Consider the following 12,243-nt stretch of genomic DNA (forward strand, 5'->3'; position numbering starts at 1 on the left):
ATGCGCTAGCTAAGCGTGGTGTTTCCGGTGGTTCTATTATGTGGTTCAACCACCTTCCTCCCTGAAAATGGGTTTTCTCTGTATTTTGTTTTTTCTTCGTTCTTGTTTTTTTCTTGCTTCCTATTGTAGATATGGGTGGTCCATCTCGGCCACCTTAATTTGCTATGATTTATAATTATTGCCATTTCAAAAAAAAAAAAAGAAGGAGTCTAGAGTTCATATACATTGCATTCTGGTTAGAATGAAGAATAAGTTTTTTCCTGGATTATACTTGGTTGCATGTGCCCTAATTTTCCTTGTGAACTCAAGAGTTTGCTTGTGGTTGCACGCGCGCGCACAGAGAGAGAGAGAGAGAGAGAGAGAGAGAGAGAGAGAGAGAGAGAGAGAGAGAGAGAGAGAGAGAGAGAGAGAGAGAGAGAGAGAGAGAGAGAGAGAGAGAGAGAGAGAGAGGCAAGCTTACTTGAACCATTCACCTTGGGTACCATTCATGTGGTGGTGAACCAAACCTGGTTCACCATCCAGAAATTGGTTGGATCAATCAAGACCTAGAAAAATTTAAAAAAAGGGCATAATATTCCCCACCAAGTGAAGAGTCTCAGTCACCTTTGTCAAGGGCTAGTTTGTCCAGGCCCAAAGGCTAGTGTGTAGTGATCTGTTGGACAGTAACTGGTGGTCCTCATTTCAATTCAATAGAGCTCTCCCATGGATGACTCTCAACATATAAACATGTAAGATCAGGTATACTCCATCAAACTAATTTGAGGCTGTTTCACCTCAGTCATGTCACTACCCATCAACCCACTCACTTTCTCGTGAATGGCTGAGATTAAAAGAACAGTTTTGGGTTAGACTAATCTCACCGACTGATGTGAAATCCATTCAACTAATTTACCCTTCAAATTTAGGATTAATTATAAGTTCATCTGAACCCTTCACAAAAAATGTGAAAGGTTGAATTTGTGGTAAGCAGACCTCGAAACTTTAAAACAAGAAAAGAAAAGGGTACGAATAATAAGATTCTTCAACAGTAATTCAAAGCCATAGAATTCTGCTAAAAAGGTGAAGCAGTTGTTTTCTTGGTTGGTCCATATTCAATAGTTGTGATAAACCTACGAATGCTCGGTTTGATAAGGCAAAAAATAGAATATAGGGGCCACACGGGTTTGAATAAGACAGAACGTCTACGTGTTGATGGATGAGTGACGCCACACGGGTTTGAATAAGACAGAACAAAAAAAAAGGAGAACCGCATAAAGCCATGAATTTCATCTCATTCAAGCGACCTCTTTTGTCCTCTTTCTCTGTATTTTGATTCCTTTTGGATTTAACAAGCTCTCTCTCTCTCTCTCTCTCTCTCTCTCTCTCAGACAGACAAAGCCATGAATTTCATCTCATTCAACCGACCTCTTTTGTCCTCTTGCCTTTCCACCTTGAATCTTTTTACATTTAACAGACTCTCTCTCTCTCATCTGTGTATGAAAATGATAGTTTGATAACGACACTCCTGGTTTTATTAAAGACTTTTTGAATTTTATTAATTAAAGACCTTTATATAACTTTAAATTGTAATAAGCCTTAAACAGCTAATTTACACAATTAGTACTGATTTTATTAAAGACCTTTTTTTATAACTTTAAATTGTAACAAGCCTTAAACAGCTAATTTACATTATTATTACAAATATTATTATTAGGGAAGTGATATATTCACCCCCTTTTGTTTACTTGGGACAGCTCTCATGTGTTTTTATTATAAGATTTTTTTAATAGAGTTGCACAATCCATGTTTTGGCTTTTATAAAATCTGATAGTAGATAATGATTATTTTAGAGAGTAACCCGGATCGGCTCAAAGATGGTTAGTGTTCAATAAGGCATTAGTTCAAATTGTAGGGGAATATTAACGGGTTAACAATGCAATGCAATGCAATGCATGTGTGGCCTGGTGTAAGACCAATAAATTAGGTGGGCTTACTTGAGGAACAAGAGTCCGTAATGGGTGGACGGACTTTATTATTATTATTATTATTATATGGGATTAGTCCCTGCTCTCACACATAATTAAAGGTTGTTTTTTTTTTTCCACTGGAATACACATAATTAAGCAAGCGGGGAGAGAGTAGAAGACTGCCTAGATCGTTCTTCATTTTTATCAAGCAAGCACATGGTTAGAGGTGTTTTATGCCTAATCCTTCTCTCTCTCTCTCTTTTTTTCTCGTTAACATATCATGGTTTGATCATGCAAATCTAGTTTTACATTTCTGAGTACTCTTTGTCAATAGAGGGGATTGTCCTAAGTAAAAACAGGGGCAAATATATCATTTCCATATTGCTATTACTATTAGGGAATTGTTAGCGTCCATCACAAAAGGCATTTCATGGCTGGTCTGTCTGATGTCAGACCAGCCACCTCGTGGATGGAGACAAAACTTTGTCTCCATTCATGAGGTGGCTGGTCCCCATGAGACAGACCAGCCGCAATGGACCCTAGCAAATCCCTTACTATTATTATTGTTATCAGGCAGCGTCTGGATTGCCTGAAATCAAGAATTGGAATTGGCATCGTATTTCAATTCCATTTCTATTCTCATGGAAACAGAAATAAAAAATTTAATTAAAAAATTTTAGTAAAAATTTCATCCTGACTTGGGCAGAGTTAGAATACCACCCCTTGAGTCATGAAACAAATTCCAACATTTCCCCCCTTTAACTCTGCTCAGATTTTAGTTTTGCCCATGATTCTATTAATTTTTTTGAACCAAATACTGTGATTAGATAGATTTGTAATAAGATGCCAATTCTAGTGCCTGATTGTCGTAATCAGAACACAGGGAAATGACATTCCCTATGACATCTCTGGGAGTCTCCAAGGATTTTCAATGCTATGTTGGCAAACAAACAAGGAATTTTGTTGGCGTGGCACCCAAATGTCAAGTAAAATCGCTAAGCTTCTCTGGATTTTGTGCAACCAAACACAGAGTAACGTAAACTTATTTGGTCCTTCTTATGACTTATCTATGCTATCAGATCCATTGGTTGGCTCTGATAACAAATCTGATCAAATGGGCTTGAGAATACCTTCATCGAATGATCCTAGGTGTTTGATTGATGTCATACAAGGTATTTTTTCTCTAGCTACTAAAAAAGAGGGCCTGAGAAACATCTTTGTGAAATTTCCTAGACGCTCCCTTTTTTGGTAGATAGGCTGGGATTTGGCAAGACCCCTACTTGCCAAACATCTTTGGGAAATACCATTTCCCTTACTAATTGTTTTGGGAACTGATATCCCTCCTCGAAGAGCTTATCCTCCCGCAGTGAACCATTCTCACATCATTTCCCTTTGTTTTAATAGAATTGTATGTAGGTGAACAACAAATGCCGTTAGTTAGTCATCATCCTATACTCATATTTAAAAAGATTCCTTAACAATAATAATTCTTCTTTGATTAGTGGGGTCTTCATCTGCCAACTTCAATTAGTAGTTTATACCACATGCTTATAGTTAAAAATGTTGCTTTCTTAGGGTTTCTAATTTGAATTTTAACCATGTATGTATTTCCTAATCTATTTACTAACTAGCTATAGTTTAATAGCACTACTTATGTCAGAAATTGATAGAAGTGCTTTCCAAAACCCGGCCCGGATGCTAAACCGGAAAGTTTAATCCAAGTAGGACCATTTTTACCCAAAAACCGGAGGTTAAAAAGCATATGAAGAAAACTCACCACTTTGTCGTTCAGAACAGCAGTTTTCTTTGTCCTCATTTTCCAGTCTCTTTCTCTTCTTCCTTTTTTCATACTCTTTTGTTTTTTGCTCTAAGAGAATGCACTAAGCTTCATCTCCTTCATTCTCCAAAATCCAATCCTATCCACAAAACATGGCCTCCTTACAAGAACTCCTTGCAGAGGAAGGCTTTAGATGTAAGAACTCCAGAGAAATTTCAAAGCCGAAGAACAGAACTAAGTCAGAAGGCTCAGTAGCACTGCCAATTTACGTCTGCCATAATCGAAAAAGTATCGATGTAAGGTCCGAGAAGGCCCTCAGACGAAATGGGTCAATTGGGTTGTCTTCCAAAAGGGTAGATTCTATGTCAGGAAGAACAAATTCTAATTCTCATGTATCAGAGGATTGGTCGAGAGATGAACCCGTGATGGATGAGGTCGCCATTAGAGCTGTTATCTCGATCCTCGGAGGGTATGTGGGACGGTTTGCGAAGGATGCGAATTTCAGGACTAGAATTCGCGAGGTGTGCGCGTCTTGCTTGGAGGGAAAGAAAAAGAATTCAGAGAATGTAGTAATTGTGAACTTGGAAATGGGAATTAATAGCATTGAGAGATTGGCAGAGAACCCAGAAATGACAAAAGAAATGAAAATTCGGTCTTTAAAGAATTCTATACGGCTTCTGAGTTCTGTTTCGTCATTGAATTCTTCAACTTCGAAGAGCTCGAAGAGTGATTTTACCTGTGGTGTACCAAATTCACACCTCTCTGCTTGTGCTCAGCTCTATCTCTCAATTGTTTATAAGCTCCAGAAGAACGATCAGATATCAGCTACGCATCTCCTTCAAGTTTTCTGTGATTCGCCTTCTTTGGCTAGAAAGCATTTGCTGTCTGATCTTTGGGAGCATTTTTTTCTACCCCATCTTTTGCATTTGAAAGTATGGTATTCTAAAGAAGTAGAATTCATTTCAGAATCAGATTTTGATGGATTAGATAGAAGAATGAAGGTTTTGAGGAAGGTTTATGATGATAAAATGGATACGGGTACTGCGCGGTTTGCTCTTTACTATAAGGAGTGGCTTAAGGTTGGGGTTAAGGCGCCTAATGTTCCTACTGTCTCTTTACCATCTAGACCCAGTTACGAATTTTCAGGCAAGAGATCATTATCTATCAATTCAACATCTTCTGTCAACAAAAATTTGTAAGTGAAACGAACCTTGTGTCAATTCTTGCATTTTTTTTGAGAAACTTCAATTCTAATTTTACGTATTTGTTTCCTGGCCTTCACTCTCTAAAGATATCAAGCTGTTTTTGGCGCCTCATTCAAACGGGAATGGGCGGATTGTGAAGAAGACTTTCTTTTTAAAGATGGAAGAGATGGTCTCTTTACTGATGGAGGAGGTATGGTGAGAGGGCGAGGAGTAGGTAATGAAGCATACAACCAAACGCTCGGTAACCTTGTTCGTGTGAGTCGTCTCATATCTACTTCTTGTTTATAGGCTGATAATTATATAACATTCCCGTTTGGATACCTCATTTTTTGTATTTGTATTTGGATTTGAGTTTTGGATACAAAATAAATCGATCTTGGGAGGTGGCAACGTAATATGTTGGAATTGCTTCTTCCCCCACCACGGATGAAACCGTGATCCTTATGTTCATGTTGAGAGAGAGAGAGAGAGAGAGAGAGAGAGAGAGAGAGAGAGAGAGAGAGAGAGAGAGAGAGAGACGTACTTGCTACTGGAGGAGAGGGGCAAGGAGCAGAGAGGGTGAAGGAAATTGTCACATATATGGATATCCAAATACTGTTTTGCACAACATATTTGAAAATCAGATTTTTTTTCACTGTTGTAGTTGATTTGGAAATCTAAGAATTTGATCCAGATCCAAATCTCAACAAAAAAGGGCTGCCACATGCGAGAGATCCAAATCCAAATCTTGTGGGTATCTAAACAGGCCCTTAATGAATTCAACTGATTGATATCCTTATATCATCTGAAAAGCTGTAATTTGCATTTTAGTACAGTGAATATCCTGAGTCCTGTAAATTGTCTTTTGAAATTTAGATTCCATACACTCTAACTGTTTGTTAAACTTGGTTGTTTTCTGACCTAGACAGAGCGATAATGGTGGTTATCATCTATCGTCAATCAATCTTTATGGAAACCCAAGAGCCGAATCTATGTCCAATGCCTATAAATCAGATTATTTTCGGTTTCTCTCATGTCGCAGTGAGCCAACAACACGTGTAGCTCTTCACAGTCAGATACCCAAGAATGAAGTAACTGTAGAAGAACCAAACACTCATATTTCTTTACTTAATATTTGTAATGCTATTACTACTATTTGCAACTCGGATTGTCTGAGCAACTGCGAAATTGCGATTCGTATAGTTGCAAAAGTTTGGTTGGATTCAGAAGGAGATAACATTGTGGAAACAGCACTATCAAAAGAACCTGTAATTGAGGGAATGTTGGAGGTGTTGTTTTCTTCAGAGGATGATGAAATTTTAGAGTTAGCAATCTCATTACTAGCTGAATTGGTGGTGAGTAATGAGGTGAATAGACAGATAATTCTGAATTCAGACCCACAACTTGAAATTTTCATGAGATTGTTAAGAAGTAAAAGTCTTTTTGTTAAGGCCGCGGTGTTGCTTTATCTACTGAAACCAAAGGCAAAACAGATGTTATCACCTGATTGGGTACCGTTGGTCCTCAGGGTTTTGGAGATCGGAGACAGGTTGCAAACCATGTTTACAGTTCAATGTAGGCCACAAGCGGCAGTATTTTATTTTCTACATCAACTTATGACAGGTTTCGACATTGACAGAAATGTAGAGAATGCTAAGCAAGTTATTTTGCTTGGGGGTCTGAGGTTGCTGATAAGAGAGCTTGAATTAGGAGATATCCATGAGAGAAAAAATGCTGCTTCACTGTTATTTTGTTGCATACAGGCGGACGGTAGCTGTAGACACTACGTAGCTAATAATATAAAGAAGTCATCTATTCTTGATCTTCTCCTTGGCAAACAAGGAAATTCTGGTGGATGTGCTCTTTCTTTGCTGACAGAATTGGTCTCCCTTAACAGGTATTATCTCATTTGGAGCTTCTTTGTAGTTTTTTTTTTTTAATTCGGGAGTTCTCTCTTTCTTCTATTTGTCTTACCATTAAAATCACTTTGATACGCCATAAATTCCTCAAAATGAGCTTCTTTTCTGCTTGCAACTCAATTAGCTAAGGCCGCTCACACCACCATTGGCTAAACGGTGCTGCGGATGGCTGTTCAGCAAGGAAATGGAAGTTTATGCACCTGATTAATTGCACTACGTATCCTATTCTATCATCATACAAAGATGTAATTTGAGAATATTCCATTTAAGTGTAATTTCTAATATAAGGGATCTATCCATGCACCTGGATATGGCTATGATACCCTTAATATTGAAGTAGCATAAATGAAAAAAATAATAATGGGGCCTTTCTCTATTTTGAAGAATATAGGTACTGCAGTGACTTCTGTGGCCACTCTCTAAAGTACATTGATTCTCTAATTGTTCTGTTCTACAGTTCCAAATTGCAGAATTATCAGCAGTTTTTCTCAATCTGAATGTGACTTGTTTCTTAATGACATAAAGAACTGCACTTTTTCTGAAGAATGCACTCTTCTTGAGTAAGTAAAAAACTATACCTGGGAAGTTGATATTCATACTCACTTTCTTTGGTAATGACACTCCATTCTAATAGCCTCTACGAGTTAATGGAAATGGTGAAAAATTAAAAATTAAGTTCCATTATAAAAAATGGGAGTAAGGGTATCACTTCCCTACTAGCATCTGAAGTGTTCTTACATTTTATTAAGAAGAAAAAAAGTCCTCTAAAAAATTATATAATTTATGGTCATCTATGAGATTCGAAGTCATCAGGGTTATCGTTGTATCATGTTATTAAGACATTGGACTGATGTCAATGTCAAATTGATCACTGTGTCTGATGTGGCAAAAAGATAAATTGACTGAAATAAAGAATAAATTGCATGGTGTTATCCCAACAGTAAATGTATTCTCTAACTTGATTGTTAACAAATACAAAGAAAACAATGACACTAGTTCAGTTGCATATGGAGGCTGAATTACATAAAGAAACACAAACAAATTGGGAGAAGAAGAATGTGAGTTTCCATCTTTTAACATAGAGACCCAACAATGTTTTTCCCCAATGTTTCTTATGTTTTCTGAATAAGTTAGTACACTAGAGTTAATTATCTATCGGTGCTTATTATTGTTACTGGGATAACTTTGATTTATGCTCAAGAAATTTCTGTTCCTTTACTGTTCAACTAAAACTAATAGTTTTTGCAGAAGAACCCAGATCAATAAATTTTTAAATGGGCTAAAGAATGAGGGTTGCTTGAATACAATGCATATCCTATTGGTCTACCTCCACCGTGCTCCAATTGAACAGCTCCCGCTGGTTGCAGCCATTCTATTACAGCTTGATCTACTGGTACTTTTTGAGCACTGTTCTTTTCAATATTTTGCATGATTTAGCTTTGAAATAATACCATTTTAAGAAATCGAACAGTTCCCATATGGAATAGCAGTTATGTTGCAGGGAGATCCTTCACAATGTAGCATATATAGAGAAGAAGTAATTGATGCCATCATAGCAGCCTTGGATTGCATTTCACATAATGAGAAGATCCAAGAAAAATCAAGCAGAGCTCTTTTACTCTTGGGAGGTCGTTTCTCGTACTTAGGAGAGCCATTAGCAGAGACATGGCTGTTAAAGCAAGCTGGATTGGATGATGTGTCTGATGATCCATTCAGAGGGAAGGAAATAGTTTCCAATGATATTGCACAATTGGTATGATTTTTTGTTTTAGGAGAATGCATTTCATTACAAACACTTAATAAGTACTTTTCACCGATAACTAGACAATGTTGAGTTCTCTTCCCTTGCTACGGACTTATGGCGGAGTTTCGGTGCACTTGGTTTCAATCAATAGTTTTTTTCTTCTGATACACACCAAGATTTTTTTGCAATCGCTCACTTCATCATCAAACTCTGTTTTATCAATTTCTTCCAAGTTTATTGGAATTACAATAAGATGCATAAATAATACAATTTGAGATTGAACTGTGTGGTAACTTCATGGTCTTGGGGTTACCATGGCCTCTTAACTTTCTAGTCTTCCACTTCTCCAAAATTTTCATTTGCATGGCTTAGGTTGGATTCTTTGATGTATTATTAGGTGAGGTTGTCAAGTTTTTCATTTTCATTCCCTGGAGCTTTCTTGATCATTAAGGAGCTGGTCATTTATGAGTTTGAGGAACAAAAAGATGTGGAAGGGGACCTACTAGTAGTAACCTGAGAAATATATCAACAAATTGAAGTTAGAAATTACATACATGAGCATGCAAGTGCCAACTTAAGGAGTTGATATGAATAGAAGATAGAATGATATGATCTAAGAAGTAGTAGGGGGTAATCATGAAACAGATACATTTAAAGGTGCTAAATCATGATGAACCCCTACAGTTGGTAGTCAATAATCAATACAACAATAACAGTAGCTCTTTAATCGAAGATTAGGCAAACATTCAATGCTTACTGGGAGTGTGATAAAATGAATTATAAAAGTATGATTGTGAAATAAATTTAAGATTTGGGTTGGTATTCACAACACCGTAATATTAGATCGTAGGTGGATTTGATAACCCCCGGGATCTAGACTGGTGTTCGACATGGGTCAGAAAGTTCTTTTTCTCTCTGAAATCTAGTGGATTAAATTTGATATGCCCTTACACAGAATCATGACTCGATGGTAAGAATGTCATAGCACTAAATTTGATCGATTTGATATACAGATTAGCAGTCATGAATTTGTTTCTTGTATTGTTTCAAATATTCATTCTAAAGATATAAGACTATGCTATACTATCTCCATAAAGCTACTTATGGACCATGAGTATTAATGATCCTTTGTCTAGCCCTTTCTTCTAATATCTTCTTTCAGATAATATACTATACTTGGTTTAGGATCCCTTATACTATGTGGACTTGAGGCTTGTTAAAAAACTTTAATGTTGTTGTGAGAATAAAAATGTTTTCTGAAGGTGCTGTAAGAAAGAACATAAAAATTGAGGTTCATCAAGAACACAAGCTAGCACGCACAAAATTTCAACAAATACTTATGGGAATTAAATATGACCATTTTCTGCATAAAATAAATGTATCTTAGAAAACCCAATAATTTCCCATTGAAGAAAATTTTCTTATGTCAGTCTCTTCCTTATAACTGATCATTGATGTCATTTATTCAATTACAAGGATGAAGAGGAAAATGCAACTCAAGAGTGGCTAAGAAATGCAGCAACTGTCTTGCTGACAAGTGGCAACAAGCGGTTCCTGGATGCTCTTTTGCAGTGTATCACCAATGGCATCCCATGTTTGGTGCGAGCATGCCTGGTCACTGTTGCATGGATGAGCACCTCACTCACTTCAGCCCAAAATTCAAATCTCCAATTGATGGCATGCTCAATTCTCGCACCTTACTTATTGCAGAGCTTGAATTATGACAGAGCACTAGAAGAGAGAGTTCTGGCTTCACTGTCACTGCTGAGTTTTTCTAAGAATTCAGGTACGGGGTCATTTTTCATGTAAAAGTGCAACATTAGATTGACTTGGGTTCAACCATACTAAGTTTTCCGAGTGAGAAACCATATTATCTTGATCGAATTTAGCAGATGCCCTCTGGGTCAGTCAAAGATTGGATGGTGGATAAGTTTACTTACATTTGAAAGTTTGATATGGTGAATACACCAACTACAGTACTATGTCACATTGGTGTTCTAAACCTATACTTCAATTTTAAGTCTAAATGCCTTATCATTGCATGTGTGTATATCACAGTGTATTAATGTCTTCAAGATCTTTCTCTATCATTTTACAGATTGCCTGTCTATGCTTTCTCCTTTGAAAAAGGAATTGGTGGGTCAACTACGGAGTCTCACACATGTGACATGGACGGCGAAGGAACTTATTTCAATCCTTGTGGAAAATCCATCATTTACTGTTTAGAACTAAAAGCTATTTATATTGATGAGATGATACACAGATTGTTGGAATGAGACTGTGAGTTTATAGCCATGCAAGGGAAGCAAGACTAGTGTGAAGACAAATTCACTCACAGGGGGTAGTTTTATGTTTATTTTTAATTTATTTGGAGAACTTATGGATTTGTTTGTTTAGTTTGAGCATACCATTCATTTGTGAAAGGTGTGGGCAGTTTTCCCATTTGATTTTGTAAATTGAAGAGTGTTTTTGTGACTTTGTGAGTGATGTAAGAGAAGGATGTGGAGTTTGGTAACATGAATATGAACTCACACTTGCCAGAGTAGGAAACAAGTGCGAGAAGCAATGCATGAAGAGAAAGTGGGAAGTGAAAAACTCTAAATGTAAAGAGCAAACATGTGGGAAATGTCATTGAAAGACAACATGGAACATGTAATAATCCTCATCGGATGAGAACAAGAAATGTATGATAAGAGTAGGGTTATAGTAGATTTGGGTTACAGGTAAGGATTACAAGTAGTAAAAAAGACTTAGACACAGATTAAATTACAAGTTTTATAGACATATAGTTTCACATGTTATGTTTTTGGGGAAAAAGATGTATTAAATATACGTATATATACTCCTTCGGCATTATCAAAAGGAGAACACACTCTTTTAGGAAAAGATAGAAATGCCTAGGAAGCACACGCAGGAAGCATTTGGGATACACACTTCTCCTAAATTTGGGAAGCAAGAACTTAGCTTCCAAAGCGAGTTTCTGAAGCTTTTGGTAACTAGCATGAACTACTAATAGTAGAAGTACTACTCTCTCTCTCTCTCTCTCTCACACACACACACGCACAGAACTAAGCTGATATTCAACCCCTTATTTTGATATTGGCACCCATTTATTTTAAACCATTTTATGGCAATTTTTTAGTAAATAATATCCACACTCCCTTCTTAATTATACAATTTTCTATCTAGTCTAGCTATCTGAGCCAGTGAAAATTCCTCAAATCTTATTAAAAACCAATCCGAATTGTGTTTACTAAAACAGCCCTGCCATTATCAGATAAATCCAAGAATATCAAGGCAAGAACGGCTCAAGAACTAGAATACTGTTGAGGTAGGGAACATTACTAACAAAGTTCTGTTGGGATTTTATGCCCGCTATAGGAAAACGTCTTAGGCCCCCTATATGGATACACTTGAAAGAGTGATGTTACTATCATTTCCCTTATATTAACGCTGCCATTAGTATTTTAGGAGAATAATGCCATAAACACACCATCTTGCTCTTTCCTGATCGTCATTTTTGGGGCCCTCATATGACACATGGATGTGATCGGGTCCATCCATCCAACTGACAAACAAATCTACCCAATGCTGTCGGCCGTCGGATGATCCAACTCCTTTGATCTATTAAGCCTTGTTTGTTTATTGTTGTAGAAAGAGAGAGAGTTGTTTC

The 12,243-nt window shown here is 37.0% G+C and overlaps 1 protein-coding gene across 3 annotated transcripts; it reads left to right on the forward strand.

The window, feature by feature from the left end:
* Window positions 1–3,731: 3,731 nt before the first annotated feature.
* LOC143854058 (putative E3 ubiquitin-protein ligase LIN) lies at window positions 3,732–11,087 on the forward strand. Of its 3 annotated transcripts, none has more exons than XM_077363780.1 (7): window positions 3,732–4,918; window positions 5,015–5,183; window positions 5,837–6,804; window positions 8,075–8,219; window positions 8,298–8,579; window positions 10,047–10,356; window positions 10,669–11,087. In XM_077363780.1, exons 1-7 carry the CDS (start codon window positions 3,876–3,878, stop codon window positions 10,794–10,796), a joined length of 3,045 nt encoding a protein of 1,014 aa, XP_077219895.1. In that variant the 5' UTR covers window positions 3,732–3,875; the 3' UTR covers window positions 10,797–11,087. The 3 variants fall into 3 exon arrangements, with proteins under 3 accessions (XP_077219895.1, XP_077219897.1, XP_077219896.1); XM_077363782.1 differs by having other exon boundaries at window positions 8,328–8,579; XM_077363781.1 differs by having other exon boundaries at window positions 8,078–8,219.
* Window positions 11,088–12,243: the final 1,156 nt, after the last annotated feature.

This window comes from Tasmannia lanceolata, unplaced genomic scaffold (assembly GCF_043159265.1).
Source record: "Tasmannia lanceolata isolate RefF3 unplaced genomic scaffold, GAP_Taslan_0.1 ptg000020l, whole genome shotgun sequence".
Classification (NCBI taxonomy): Eukaryota; Viridiplantae; Streptophyta; class Magnoliopsida; order Canellales; family Winteraceae; genus Tasmannia; species Tasmannia lanceolata.